The 16,576-nt window shown below is 30.5% G+C and overlaps 2 protein-coding genes across 2 annotated transcripts in view; one reads left to right on the top strand and one right to left on the bottom strand.

Annotated features, from left to right (window-relative positions):
- The first annotated feature begins 2,969 nt into the window (after positions 1-2,969).
- LOC106067718 (selenoprotein M-like) lies at positions 2,970-8,554 on the top strand. Its single transcript, XM_056006635.1, has 4 exons — positions 2,970-3,278; positions 5,840-5,910; positions 6,516-6,594; positions 6,887-8,554. Exons 1-4 carry the CDS (start codon positions 3,129-3,131, stop codon positions 7,049-7,051), a joined length of 465 nt encoding a protein of 154 aa, XP_055862610.1. The 5' UTR covers positions 2,970-3,128; the 3' UTR covers positions 7,052-8,554.
- Positions 8,555-11,677: 3,123 nt separating this feature from the next.
- LOC106067717 (uncharacterized) overlaps positions 11,678-16,576 on the bottom strand; it is a 204,512-nt gene continuing 199,613 nt past the window's right edge. The window contains exon 12 of the mRNA XM_056006954.1: positions 11,678-16,562. Coding sequence (XP_055862929.1) covers positions 16,515-16,562 — 48 coding nt within the window. The 3' untranslated portion in view covers positions 11,678-16,514. The remainder of the gene's footprint in view (positions 16,563-16,576) is intronic.

Raw genomic sequence — 16,576 nt, 5'->3', positions numbered from 1 at the left:
AGATGTAATTCATTATAAAATGTAAAAAAATGGCTAAAATGTGACTAGGCCTACTCATAATTCAGAGGCGTGCACGTAGGCTACAAGGTTGGTCGTCAATTCCTGATACGCCTAGGCTAGTCTACTATTACACTAACCTGTGGAAACACTACTTGTTCAGTTGCTACTTAAAAGATAATTGATTTGATGGTGCGAAAAAATACCTAGAATTAGGCTACTCAGAATCCAGGGGGGTGCACTGCGGGCGACCATGCCAGCTATAGTTGATTTTTTTAATCTTTCTTATTTTCTGCTTCTTCTTTTTCGAATCTTCTGCATTTTGATTCCAATCAACGCATCGCTACACTGTTCTAGATACAAATTGTGATTTATGAAGGACTTCAATAAAAATTCGTAGGCCTATCCTATATAGTAGGCCTACTGAACGTTGTTGTTGATCCCTTTTTAGATTCATCCAAATGTATCCACACTAATGCCGATCTCTAGGCCTATAAGAAATAAAGTTTCTTGTTTATGGTTAAAATAGTATGTATAGGAATTGACGTCTAATAGAAGCAGTGTAAACGGATGTAGGGTATTAAGGACAATGCTTTAGATCAGGGGTGGGCAACCTTTTTGTACCGAGGGCAGCATTAAAAAAATTGGGAATTTCGGGCCGCATATATACAACTTAGAGAGATACTCTACCTAACTGTGTAGAATGTCTTTTAATTCATATTTACACTGTATTATATTCACGTTTCCTTTTTTTTTCCCACACCACGTTAAGGAATTACAACAAGAGTTAGCACATTTTTGAAACCAATTTTACGATTTTTTTTGTTGAAATTACTGTTGTCTTTTTATATTAAAATATCCTCACAAATATACAGTTGTACTTAATGAGCAGTATTTTATTTTTTACACGCGTGCATAATGTTCCGGAACTGTGGAACTAGCTTACTAGTTGTTATCTTTGTGACTGCTGTCAAATTACAGTCAGTCAAAATCGACCAGTTAATATCGACCTAATAATACTTGTTTAGTTTCCACAAAAGAAAATACTTGTTCACTGAATGAGACAATATATGTTCCGGAAGTTAAATGTTGGGACGAGAGAAACTTGCCCTTGTGGAGCATCACCAGAGAATGCTGACCATATCCTTCAATGGTGCATTCTAAATCAAGAGACCCTAACATAGAACCAAAACTATTCAGATATAGGATTACTGATCTAAACCCTCCAACATGTAAATTGAGAACGAAGAAGAAGAAGAACAGATGTATGTGTACACAAATAGTGTGAACAGCAGCAATTTTTTTTAAAGTGTTGAAATACAGCTTCTGGTACCCATGAGACTCCCGTGGAAGTACTGACTGGAACTTCTCTTTGCTTGGAGATTTGTCCTCTGGAACTGAATCAGCTTCTGCGCTAAATGGTGAGCTGATGTTATTGAAAACTGTTTGTTGACGTTTTAAAATTTGCTTGTATAAATTGCACAATTAAGAAATCTAAATAAGTGTTGTACTTTTAATAATTTCACTAGAAATAGTTTTGCCTTTCAGCAAAGGAAAATGACAAAACCTGTTATCTTTTGCTTGCTTGTAGAAATGGGAAAGCTTTGTTAAAAAGATTTAATATGCATTTACATTTCATATGCAAAATCAACAACAACAACAACAAAAAAAAACAACAACAACAACAACATTGCAATAGCTATTATGAAACATGAAATCTGTCTTCATTATAAATATTGGTAACAAAGTCACAGTAATTGTCTTTCTAGTAACTTTCCCATGCTAAGATAGCAGATACATTGGATTATTTTATTCCTTAATCAGAAAAACCTGTGGTTAACACTCCTAGCTCTAATAAGTTTGATTACTATGTTATTTCAACCAATAATTTGTTGAAATTTTATGCAGCTTTGTGCAAACTTTCCTGTTTAGAGTTGGGATATTTTTTATAAAAAGAAAAAAAAAATATTTTACTCAGTCAAAGATCGAACTCCATCATTAGTTACACTTGCCCTCTTGTTCCAAGCCTACCCAACATTCAAAACAGTTCTTCATAGCATTGAATAAATACTGATCAGAGATTGTGTCTTGAATTGAGTGTATTGATGAAGTTATAGCCCATAAGCATAATCTTCGTTTACTTGAAACTTTTTATAATAGACAGTTTCAATAATTTATATAGATATTATTTTTAATATATTTGTTTTTTAATGTGTATATACTGTGGGCCGCATAAAACACTCCGGCAGGCCGCATGTGGCCCGCGTGCTGTAATTTGCCCATCCCTGCTTTAGATTAGTTATAGACTTTAACGTTAAAGTGTTGTTTTTTTTTAATCACGACGCTCAAAATACATTGCTTTTAAAGAGAATATTATAAAATCTTAAAGCAATTTACTAGCATTCATGCAGCTCTTTCGCTGGACCTAACGTCCCAATAGGGCACCGGTCCACCCTGCATTTGCCCGAATGCCTGTATATAGCCAATACGCCCCTGGTGAGTTACAGTTATTATCACAGACACTCGTAGAGTTTTGCCGTCCCGTAGAGTTTTGCCGTCCCTGCAGTAGTTAGGCTAGACGTCAATAGATCAACAATTTAACAAAACAGAAATGATATCTAGGCTATCTTATAATCTTACATAATACAAACGTTACTTTAAAAAAAATAAAAAAATGATTACGTCCTACGCGTCATGCGTACAGTCATGCTTGTTAGGCTAGTTCTTAAATAATATTGCAAAAAATAATAGCACATTGATATAAATCTATAGATCTATTATAAAGATATGATAAAAAGTTCCTTTCAGAATAAAAGTAAGAAATCTTGGTGTTTATAATTTGAGAATCGGACCTCATTCACCAATCGTAAACAAACAACATTTAGCCACGTGATTCTATATATCTTCTTTACAAATTATGTAATCCATAGTGGCTGTCACTTGATACGTATTTTTCGTTGTTTTATCAATATTACGTGGCCAAATGTGTTTATTTACGATTGGTAAATCATGGAATTATAGGTGAATGAGGTCCAATTCTGATCTAGATCTATATATAGGTTGTGATGAAAACGAAGCTCTTCAATGGGTAAATTACAATTTTCACTCGGTGGTTGTACAGCACAACAAACATGGGATCGCCCGGATCGCTGACGTGTATTTTCGTTTTCAGTTGTATCATTTTAGCGTCGTTTGGTGATAGTAATGAAGATGACTATTACCAGTCTGAAACTAATATCAGTGATGTTAATAAAAATGCTGTAATGCGCGCAAGAGTAGTTGTAAGTAGAATCAGCTTAAATAGTTTTAAGTTTAACACTTCACTTGACTTGTTGAGTCTTGCTTGCTCTTGACTCTGTCTCTTGACTTAGACTCCTACCTAGAGCCTAGAGACTTATTAAAGTTATTATGACTTATAGTAAAAGTATGCTATAACTTTATATACTATAACTATAGACTAGATTTCTATACTATAATAGCATATACTAGTTATACTAAACTAAAGTTTCTAAAGTTATACTAGTACTAGTTATAGTTATACGACTTATAAATTAGATCTATCAAATCTATGATTCTATTAATTCTATATTATTATTATTATAATAGATTTATTATAGATCTAGACTTAACTTTAGACTTTAGCTAATGATTAAGAAGTTAAGTTTAACTTGACTTAAGACACAATAATTATGATATATATATTATATATAATATTATAATTTGATCTGTGAGCAGTGTCACTAACAATAATATTTTCGGCTGCACAATACATGCACTATTTATTTAATGTATAGATCTAGTATTACTAAGCAATGTATTAATCCATTTCTGCTATAGTGCCTATAGTTATTACAGATCTTTATCGTCTTAATTTAAACGATTCAGCGATTTCCGCATTACACGTCAATATTTTAATGGCAAGTGTTGACAGATTGGCTTGGTTGGTTACAGATCGCTGGCCTTATGTGGGTTTCATCAAGTTGTTATCTGGGCCCCCTAATTGAGCACAGACTCATCCTAAGTGCCCCCATTCATCTTCCGAATGGGGCCCATGTGTTTAGCGCTTTAGTCCTCCTCCAAAGTTTGACCCTTACTTGCCCCCACTATGGCTTTACCTTCAATGAAGACCAGTAGGGAATTGGCGCTTGTTGCGCCATTATCCCGTTGATAAAGGGTGTTTTGAATTTGTTAAAAAAACTCAAGAGATTTTTTAGTTTAAAACCCCCAACAGTTGATTTTGACGATAAAACTTTCCCGTTCGATATAAAATATAAAGCAAACTATAGTCACCTAATTCCATGAGCGTAGCCAAGAGAGGTTACACATTTCTACCAGTGGCTGGGCTCCATTTATAAAGTGCAGTGAATAATCATCTGCCGAAATTGAAAAAAAAAACTAAATGTGGCTCAATAAAGATGGCTAAGACGTTTTTTAGGAGTCAGTTATATAGAAATTGGGTGTCAATCAGGGAAATCCTTTGTTGAACTGGTAGTCCACCCCTTAGTAAGGTTGTGACAGAGCGTCGAATGAGGTTTGCAGGACATGTTCTCCAACAAAATGAATTACGCATAATAAGAGTTGCGATGACATAGGGGCCATTACTAGGAAAGCGCAAACAGGGAAATCCTAGTATAACTTGGCGCCACATTCAGGTCCTGAATGTAGATCAAGGTTGACTATATCTATGCTTTTATCTTTATACCTTTGTAGATTCCTATAGAACTAAGCCTAAGATAAATGAAAACAACAGAAATGGCAGATCTAAATCCAATATTCATCCACCATGCTAGGCCTTTTCTTGGTATATTTTCTAGCAATTTTTTTAGTATTGCTTCTTGGTAAAAATCATCACCATCACTATACTGGTTCAAGTTGCACTCCAAAAGGTTTACTACTAAATAAAAGTAAAGTATAAAACTATTCTAAATCCATAATTTATGGGAACAGTAATAATGATCTATTAGATGTCTAAATCTTAGGGAAAATGAATTAGGATTTTTATTGTCCTTCATCTAGTTAGAGATTTAGGCTTTGATCTCTCGCTAGCCTATGTCTTGCACTGGTCTAGTATTAGAATAAAAGATGTTCTAGGCAAATAAAAAGAAGACAAATCTAGATCTATATCCCATTGATTCAAATGTACATAATATTTGAGTGCATTTGGTTGATAGATTTAGTACTGGTATCTATTGTTATTGGTAGTAATGAAAAGCGCAATAATTTTCACTTTTTTTTTCAGACTAAAAAACCAGGTAAAAATAATAATATAATCAATGATTCATCATCTTTTATTGACTGTTTTATCACATTTCTTTTTGAAAATGCTGTAAATAGTCTAAATATGCTGTTTCAACAGTAATACAAAGAACGAAATCTAAATTTAGGTCTCAAAAGTTCTAAAGTTGGCATCCATTTTTTTTTCTGAGTGTCATATTATTTAGATTATAATTTATATCTTATATTTAAATAGAAAGATGTTTACATTTTCACATTCTCCATTCATTTACCTTTACTTTGATACCAAATATGTTACTATAGCATTATTGGTACTTAAACAATAAATTTTTGTTTTAGCCATGTTTGGAACATTTTCTTATTTTAAAAAAAAAAATAGCATTTAAAAAAAAAAAAAAAAAAACACTGCAGTCAAAGAGTTAAATTATATATATATATATATTTATATATTTATTTATATATACCCTCCCCCCCCCTCGGATAAAAAATACTGGCTAGGCCCATGCCACTGGCAATAATGTGTTTGCTGAATTGAAAAAGTTAAATTATATTATAAATTGAAATCTATATGAAGTTAATATTTTTTTATCATGTTTATTATTTGTAGAGCTGCACAGGATGACGGCTCAACAAACTTCCAGAGGTCAAGAGGTTCATTAACAGGGATCTCCCTCTTTTGTATCCTTTATTACTTAAATATTAATATATTTATGTATGCTTACTAAACTTAAATTTAAAAGGTTTTCTTTTTAAGTTATGTAATATGATTATAATTTAATGTGTGTTGCAGCCATAGAGATCAGTCTTACCTATTCACAACATTGTTTGAGCCTTTAATTGAAATGGTCAGTGATGTCAGGCTAACATGAATTAGCTTTGATTCATGATTTTGCCTGTTCAAATAGGCTTACACCTTGTTTATGAAACAAGAAACCCAAGAATTGTGTGAGCTCTTTCTTTTTAGAAATGTTATTGTTGATATATTAAAAATGTTAAAAAAATAAATTTTTATGAATTTTAACAATATATTTTAAGTATTTTATCTAAAGTAATCTAAATAGAAAATGTTTTATTTTTAAACATTATATAAAAAGTTAAGCTTGATAAAATTTATATTGTTGACGAAGAGCTACAATAAATCTAATAAAAAAAAGAGTAATATTTCTGAATTTAAAAATAAAGTATTATGTATACATACAATGTTTTTAATGAACATGCTGCTAAATCTTTGTTAGTACTGTTAATTTGTGTTATGTTATTGAGATTCCTGACCATACATACAGTCATAATGTTGAGTTTAAAGCTAAGCCTGGGGCCAACCCTGAGCTTCAATTGTTAAATGTGGATGATGAAATTTTAGAAGTAAGATTTTTTAAAAACTTTTAGTCTACCTAATTAATATTTCTCATTTTCTTTGTTCTCTTTCTGTCTTACAAGTCTGTAGTTTGTCATTTCTTTGTTCTCTTTCTGTCTTACAAGTCTGTAGTTTGTCATTTCTTTGTTCTTTTTCTGTCAATATTACAAATAATGGTGATATTTATGTCTGTCTTTCTTCTTCAATAGACACTACTTCTCAGTCTGTCAGATGTCAGTAGTCTGTTAGTTTAAAACATTGACAATGTCAAGTGTTTTATGATTCATTCTCTCGTTTCAGACAATAGACCTAAGTCCATTAGATGAGACAGAATGTAACGATCTGCTACTCCGGAAAGGTTTTTACAAAAAGCCACATTCTGTAGCCCAAGTCCCAGATGAGTATTTGAACGGGCCTTACATAGAGATTAAAGTTGAAGCCAAAAATAGTAAAGTAGACTTATAACTGTTAGATATATTTGTAAAAAATTTGTAATGTTCAATATATCATTGCAAAGGAACCAAAATCAGACATACAAAGAAAAGTTTTTGTTTGTAATATTATTCTTAACATTAGAACATTCACATCAAACTGTTTTTTAATATTTTTTTTAAGGCTTTTTAATTTCTCATAGGAAATGTTTGAAATATTGATATATATGTGTATTTAAAGTTCATACAGCATTGTGTAAATTTTACAAATAAAAGTATTTAATTAACTAACGTTTGCTATGGTGCTACAATACTAGTTTACCATTTAGTCTGGTCAGTTCATATGTAGGATAGATTATGTTAGAATGAATTATACAAGGCCCTCAGACAAAACAAAATATTTGAATATTCAGTGAAATTATTGTTACTTTTATTGAGTGTATACATTATACATTTTTTTTTATGTCCAAATAAAATGTGACTTCATATTTGGAAATATTTGCATTAATTTCTCTTGCAAATGTGAATCTTACAAAAGCATTTAAATAGTGCAATAGTTATGTAATGAATGTTCACTGCCATTTCTTTTTATTTTCTTTTAAAATTTACTGGTAAGTCATACTCTTTTTTTAAGCAATTGTTTTACACCAAAAATGAAATAAAAAATATAACAACTGATATAAAACTTTAATATTGATACTCATATTGAAACTGTTTGCTACATATCATGGCACAAATATTTCTCATATAATTTATTAAGTGTGTCTGTTCATTAGTCATGTATGAGTTAACATGGTGCTAAGTTGTCACTGCTGAGAAAGTTATTTTTTTTTTGTTAAATGTCACTCAACCACTTTACTTCTGCTGATGAATGAACCAATGGCAGAAGGAGAAGGATTTTTATGAAGTCAGTAGCTTAAATTTAATTGGTTGCTGGCTGAGTCTTTGATTTCCTTTAGTCTGTCTTGATTCAGTTCCTTCCCCTGAGGTAATTTGGTTGACAGCATACATACATGTTCCATTTTTTTTTTTATGTGAACTGTTGTACAAATCATATTTAATCTTGATATTGTTGGTAGTTGGGAGAGGTTTTCTTTTTTTTTGACAGTTTTTTTTTCTTTGATTTATTTATTTAATATCACCAGCATTCTTTTAAAGATTTATGTGAATTGTGTTCTAAAATGTTCCAAATCATATTTTAAATTTTGGTTTATTTCAAAATGTCCCTTAACAAAATTTGGTGGTAATTAACACTTCATGTGAATGTGAGCTTTCTTTTTTTTTGTAATTTTTGCATTTGAGATGTTAACACAAGCTGGATAAGGAATTGAGTGTTACAATTAGAGTTATTGTGCTCTTTATAAAAGAAAGAGCACCATATTTTTTATGTATTAAAAAACAACAACTTTAATTAAGATGCAGAATTGTTTGCAGTTGTAATGGCTCTTGAACTATGTTGTTCTTTTAAGTTGTCTTGTCCTTTTGTAGATTGATTGATGTTATTGTTCACAAATGATTAAATGAAGAAACTCTGTCACAGTGTGTTCAATGTCTAAACTGACATGTAATATAAGAATGTTGTGCTTCTTTATGTTGAACCTCAAGGCAAGGGAGAATAAACTGGACAGAACTCTCCCTTGTGCCATCTTGTCTGTAATCTAAAAAAACTACACCAACATACAGAAACCCTGTTGCTAGTAAACTAGATTTCTTTACTTCTGTTTCACATATTGATTCTCGATTGAATCGTGATTAGTTCTTGGCTCAAAGGGTAGACAAAATCTTTTACTTAATTGGATTCTTAAGAAGCTTAAAAATTGAAAGCCATGAATTAATATACATCTGTGACATAAGCTTTCAATAGATATCCGAATAGTGGTATTGATTAAATAACATTGAGCTTTCTTGAAGCCAAAGATTATAAAAGTAATTACATTATAAAAAAAACAAGATTACAAAGACAGTTTGTGTGGAAACACAAACTCAAAATCGGCCCCCGAAGTGGTCCACCCAGGCAGGCTTCAATATTTTCAGAAAGAACATCCAAATGAAATTATATCAAAGACAAATGAGAGATAAGAATGGAGAAAGAAGGTTGACAGATCTTGTGTAGTGCCCCAACGGTACAGCAGATCAAAGGATAGGTGCAAGTGAATGCAAAGTTAGATGTGAACCTGGCCTAACTAGTTCCCCTTTCAGACCTTGTGGTCTATAGGGCAGATGATGTTAAGTTCATCTGTTTTTGTGGCCTACGACCAACCGCCTTTACTTTTCCCCAACTAATATCAGGTACCCATTAGAGCTGGGTGGACTCAGAGGCTTCTAAGGATTCCGAAGTTGAAAATCCCAGTCTTCACCAGAATTCGAACCTGGGGCCCCCTGTTCGGAAGCCAAGCGCTTTACCACTCAGCTATTGCGCCTCTCCTGGCCTAACTGAAGTCTCATAATTGATATAATTGTTTTGAAAAGGCTCAATCTCTTATTCGAATGCTCCAAAAAAAAACATTTTTGCAATAAAAAAAAAGGTTATGAAAATGACGTTTACAAGATTACTATTCGTGTTAATTTAGGTCTAACTTATAATGCATACTAATTAGCTTTTTCTCTTTAAAAAACTGCTTGCATAACTGATTTTAAAAATTAGATTTTTCGCTTTCAGAAAAAAAAAGTAGCCGTTGCATCAGAACTTTGAATGGTCTAAAATATTGTGATGTCAGATTTTCAATATCTTTTCTAGCTTACGAGATCTAAACGGGACAGATGGACAGACATTTCGCACAAAACTAATAGCGTCTTTTCCCATTTCGGGGGCCGCTAAAAATGAACCAAAAACTTTAGATAGATCTATATGCTATATAGGTAAATAAAAATCATGATTTTGAAACATCTTAACAATTTTTTTTAATAACTTTTCCATACATAAGAAAAGACTCAATTTCTGTAATTTTTTCCTGCATATTTTGCCACATCTTATGACATCAGGGCTTGTTTTCAGCAAGGGTCAATCTCTGGGAGTTTAATCTTTGTACAGTGACTTTTGTGAGAGCTCTCCAACTGTCTCTTTGAGAATATTTTCTTTTAGGTACTTAGGCTACAAATTAGTAATGATATGGAACATAAAACTAAATCTATTAGAGTGTAACTGTAACATATGCATCTATTTCTCAAACTTTTGACTTATGAGTACTCCTTTTTTAATTTTTTTACTTACCCCCCCCCCCCTTTTTAATTTATTAACAGAACATAATAAATGAATATTTTAAAAAGTCAACTTAGTTAATGAGGTGCGACGTGTACCCCCCTTCAAAGTCTTCCTGTACCCTTGGGGGTACGTGTACCTTATTTTGGGAAACACTTCTCCATAGTCTGGTAATGTCAATTGTTTTTGTTTTGGTAACTTAGGCAAAAGTCATGGTAATAGATTTGACTAAATTGTAGGGTGGCCAAACCATTTTTGTATTTATAAATTGGAAACATTTTGTCAAATTATGAGTGCTCTTAATGCAAGTTAAGATTACCATTTAGTATGAGGGGATTGGAGTCAGCACAGAATTGGTTTCATTTGGTTAAAGACAAATTTGTAAGCATATAAAAACTGATATTCAATTTTTAAATTACAATTTTTCACTCAATCTAGATTTTTTTTTGTATTGATGGCTTCCCTGATCTAAGGCTGTTGTCCTAATCACTTCTAATTGTTAGTGTTAGTTTTTAAGGATATTTTTTTCATTAGAACGCCAAAAATAAGCTAAGCTTTAAACTATTTTATAACAAAATTGTCCTCATAATAACCATCTACTATAAGAGGCACACTTATCTATAATAATGCAGAAAAAGTTGAATTAATTATTGTGCTTATGATATAGATTTAGGCTATGGCTTAAAAAACTTTTTTTTTTTTATGCTGGTGGTTATTGTTGTATAATAGAACATCTATCAGGCAAAACATTAAACTTGATCAAATCTGTAAGTTGATCCAGTCTTATTAAATATATGTATATTTATTTTTATGCAGTGCTTTTTAGAAGAGAAAATGAAAATCGGACATCATGATATTTTAGATCATTCAAAGTTCTTATGCATTTTCCGAAAGTTAACCATCTAATTTTTAAAATTATATATGCAAGCAGATTTATCAATGAAAAACTTCAGGGGAGGTAACTTTTTTTTTTAAAAAAAGGTCATGACTTCTTCATTAATAACTCAAGCTTCATTTATAGATTTTGCGCATTGGTACAAAAAAAATGCATCTAAGGTCACAATTGTAAAATGGTCAATGGATCATTATAAAATATATTTTCCATTTATTAACTAACCCATTGAATAGAATACAAATTCAAGTGTTGTTTTTAGAAAAGAATTTTGATACGAACTTCATTTTAGTTATAAGTTTAAAAAATAACGAACTACCTTTATAGCGCTCAATTCTGACATATCCTCATTATAGGGCCTACACTTGACAGTCTAAATAAGACTAAATAGAGCCCAGATCTAGATATATTTATAATATATATATTATAAATGTATTGATAATTTGAGCAAAATTTTAATTACAAGCCCTCACATGTTTACTTAATAAATAAATACTATCTAAAAACCAATGTTTCAACAGGGATGAAACAAACAACACATGTTATAATGAGGAAAACAACACGCAATGTATTTATAAATAACTTTACATTTGGTTTAATACCATTATTCATGTTGCGTAACAAGTAAACATAATATAGCTTCTCTCCTTTTTTTGTTTCGGTACTTTTTAATATGACAATGTCTTTCGATTATGTAAAAATACAACATCTATTCTAATGATCTTTTTGACACAACAGTCTTGAAAGATGCAGTACAAGTCTGTAGAGATAATTCATCCACTTCAATGTGTAAAAACATTGATATGTTTGTATGAAAGCAATGGAGGTGAGGCATATCAGTAAAAATGGCAACATTGAAAGAATGAAAACATTTGATATAAATTTTGAAACCAAACCACCAGAGTTAAAACAAAAAACCCCACAAAGAATTGAGCATCATTTGTTTAGCATATACACAAGGCAGTGCTTAAATAATATTAAAAAAATGTATTTTTAAAGAATTTTTGAATGCACACTTATAAACAAACACACACACACATGCTATCCCATACTGCACTCAGATATAAATATAATACATTTTATTTTGCATAATTAAAAAATAATAAAGTTTAAGTACTTGTAAGGCCTTCAGAAACAGGGTTCATAATTTTTTTTTTAAAAGATAGATCATATCTTTTATTTCATCCGCATTGGACATCTGTCTCTTTGTCATTTAAATGTCAATTTCAGTCACAGTGGTAGACAATGTGAAGTATACACTTTTGGGATATAATGATTTGAGACAAGAGAAATAGAGGTATAAAAAGAGAAATGACTATAAATATGTGTTATGTACAAAATGCACATGGCAATCATAGGCATCTGGATAAGAGTCCACTGCTGGAGTCATCACAATAATCTGATCATAATTTGATGAGTGCAGTCAACACATGAGGTGTAGGTGTGTACAGCTAAAATCAACAGTGAGCACAATGAATGTGTAAACCCAACACCAAGGTGACCAACAGCCTAACACATTAAAAAGCATTCTGAGCAACTTGTGTCAACACATGACAAATATATACATATACAAAGGTACTCAGCATGCTTGATGTGTTTGATTAAACACATTAATACACATTCTAAGCACACCAGATTCGTATCATGCTAACACATAAAGAAATCCACAGATGAACACTTAAATAGGCCTACAGGTACTTGGAATGGCATCATTATATCTTTGGCATTAGTAGATGCTTGGGAGCTATCATTGTTTGTACATTTATTAATATGGTAAAAAAAACAAAACAACAAAAGCTCAGGAGTTATGCAAAGAAAATGTTACAGATTTCAACATTAAGAACACAAACAATATTTTTATGAGTCTATTTTTAGTACAGCCAAGTGCTTATGATAGTAGTAATTAAAAAAAACAAAATAGATCATTAATGCTGATTATATTTTGAGTCATAGTGTTACTACTACTGTAAAGAATCCATATATTTACAGAAAACCTTACTAGTCTCATTTGAGCAAACATTAGAAATGCTCAATTATTTGCAATCTAGTTATAATCACAACTGTCTTTGTATTAGCATTTAAGGTTTTTGTAAATATACAATAAAAATTTAAAGTTTGACTATTTCAACAACAATTTTTGTCCCAATATTTGAATACAACTTACTAATTCAAGGAAAATATTTTATTTAGAACAATTTAAAAGAGGTAAGAACTAATTTATTTTCTTTTTTCACACAATAAATATAACATGACACTGTCAATGTATTTCAAATCAATATCATTGATTTGAAATACACTAGCCTATATATAGAAGATTAATAATGAGAAAGAAATGAAGTCAGACTTCATATCACAATAGAGGGGGAAAAAAAACTTAATTCATTTCAAAATTTAAAAAAAGTAAAATGAGTTAATGATAGCAAAGTAGAGCTGTGAGTAAAAGAAACAAGAAATAGTAAAAAGAAAAACCAAGCTTGAAGAAATGACAGACTGGAAAAAAGTTTCATTGTTCAAAGGTTTTCTGCATGTGCTAATCAAGAAAAAAATCACAAGTAAGTATTTAAGAGAAAAGAGTCTAATATAAAAGTATAAAAGCTATAAGCAACATCCAATAAATGTAGAAATAATTACCAATGTTATATAGCATAGTGGAGATAGCACATGATAATCAGTTTAAGAGAGCTCTTAAACCATGACCTATACAAATATTCACCTATTGACTAAAATATTGGATTTGGAAGTGATGCAATAAAACATGGAACTAAAATATTTTATTCAATGATGTTTGATCATAAAGATGTGATGACTAATAGTATTATAGAGATTTCAATAGTTACTTGTGTTGTTCCGTTTTAGAAACAACATATAGATTTTTTTTTTTGAAACTGCATTTTAAAATACTGTTAAAATTCAACTTTATTTGATAAAAAGTATATATTCAAATATATATAGACCTCACCTTTAAAGGAGTTTGTATAACTTTTTGTATTTATATTTTTTTTATTAAAGAGTCCCATTTATTATAGTTATATATATTGCTTTATTGATAAGTTTCAGATATTGGAACCTATAATCTAACATCATTTTGACTAGCCAATCTCACTAAGGGACATGCCCACAGCATAATGCACAACATACAACAAGCTAATGAATTATTATTTAAACCTTATTAGAAAAATAAAAGTTTTTAATTTACCAGAGAAAATGTTTTAGTTGATTCGAAATTGGAATGCAAAGATAACCTATTCTTTTCTTTTCTAACAAGGAATGGTGTCAGGTATTATTAATTACTTGAAGTGACAATTTACAGAGTAAAACAAGAGTAAATGTGCCAATAAACAAGGAATGTGAGGCAATAAATTAATACACGTCATGTCAGAATAAATCTTCAGAAAATATGCAAACACAATGTTTTATTATAGCAATAATTAGGTTGATAAAATTATGGATAAATTTAATAAAATTAAAATCTTAAGACAGACTTGTGAAGTCTGTAAAACAAAACCATAAACAAAATTAAATTGAACTGGATTTTAATTATGATCCTATCACATACAGAATGAACACTGGGCGCTACGCACACTGCACACTGTTTTCATCAAACACGTCTCAGTATTTTATCTATAATATGAATGTCAAAAAGAAAAATTTGGTTTCTTGAGATCATAAACATAAAAAGAGCATTGCCATATAATAACAATGTAAAACAATTATGTGATTGAAATAAAAATTCATTAAAATAATAAACTAATAGAGAAAAACAAATCTTAAGAATCTTCATTTGAATATTATGCTTGTAATGAAGTATTATTTTATTCCAGTATGATGTACCATTAATATAACAGGCAACTTGTGTTTGGCTTTTTAACACACACACATACAAATACAAAGAATGAATTATCACAAAATTACTGGAATATGTACAAAGACAATTTTTTATAATAAAAAACAACAACATTGCTGACATGACAAAAAATAAATTTAAAAATCACCAAACCTTTTAAGTGTCAATTAAGCAGCAAAAGTAAATACTTAGACATTTGTTTTCCTTCTCTTTAAAGTAGCTTTGTATAATAATGTTTATTTTTGTTTCCTATGCTAAAATTTCATTAGTATTTATAGACTGTGTACAATAAATTAGACAAGCTATATCTACAAATAAAATGTGATATTAGCCTATGGTGTAGGCTACAAGATTCTGATTCTGTTGTCTTCATTGAAATTTAAAAAAAGTCTTAACATACTTAATGAATTGTAAGTTAAGTTCTAATTCTTACACTGAAAAAAAATATGAAGACACTTTCAATAAGCTTACATTGCTAAGATAGATTTATAAATAATTCTTTGCATTTATTAGGAAAACAAGAGCAAATACCTACATACAACACAATTACATCATCATTTATTAAATATAAGAAGGAAAAGTTGTTGGCAATAGTTTGGCAGAACAGAAATTGGAGATACAAACACTAGACACTGATATGAGATTTGAATTCAAATCCTCAAATTAAAAAAATTATACTATTATGGCACACAAAACAAAATGTACAATCAAATTGATTATTTGAACAGAAACTAATAGGCTTTAAAGTAGGTGATGGCACATAGGCTATGATATAATAGATATTAACACATTGCTTGAGTGAGGACTGTGTTAAATGTGCCAATAACACATATATTGTGTTACATGTGAATAAGAAAAATATTACAATATAACTTAATGCCTATTAGCTGATTAAGATAAAACCAATTTGTCTATCTTTCCATAATTGTTTTAATGGGTATAAAACTAATTTTACACAAATTTAAAAAACATTTTTATAGACAAAGTAAGAAACAAGACCCAAAGACCCAAAATTGAAACAAACAATTAAATTATGATTTTTTTTTCATAAAGTTTAAAAATGTGTTTCATATAATAGAAACTAGTAATGTGTTTTTGATGAAGACAAATTCCTCTCAATCATAAATATCAATAACATCAATGAAAACTTCATGGATTAATCAACATTAAATCTCAAAACAAGTGTGCTAAATATCATTATCATTTACCAACACTCATATGTGTTAAATATCATAAACCAACACAGCAGGTGTGCTAAATATCATTTTTTTTTTTACCATTTATTAGAAATAGCCAAACAGTTTAAGAAGGCTAGTTCAAATGCACTAGTTTGCTGGGTAATAATGTTAAGCCAATCAGGATCTGAGCATAAACATCTGCAGCACTTCTCACCCTGACAACAGTTATTGGAGTGGCTGATTACTCCGTGAACAAGGACCAATGCTAATGCTGATTATTTTGATTTGATTGTTCCTGATGTCCATGAGAAGGGCGGTGAAAGGTGAAAATAAAGTTCACAGACTTGAGCTGTTAATTATTTCCTTTTCACTTATTCTGACCAATCAGGTAGCTGGTTTGCACTCAGTAGCATGAACACCCCAGTCCTTTGTCTGAAAATACACAA

This window comes from Biomphalaria glabrata, chromosome 12 (assembly GCF_947242115.1).
Source record: "Biomphalaria glabrata chromosome 12, xgBioGlab47.1, whole genome shotgun sequence".
Taxonomy (NCBI): Eukaryota; Metazoa; Mollusca; class Gastropoda; family Planorbidae; genus Biomphalaria; species Biomphalaria glabrata.
Note: the sequence above shows the minus strand (reverse complement) of the source record. Positions and strands in the feature narration are given on the sequence as shown.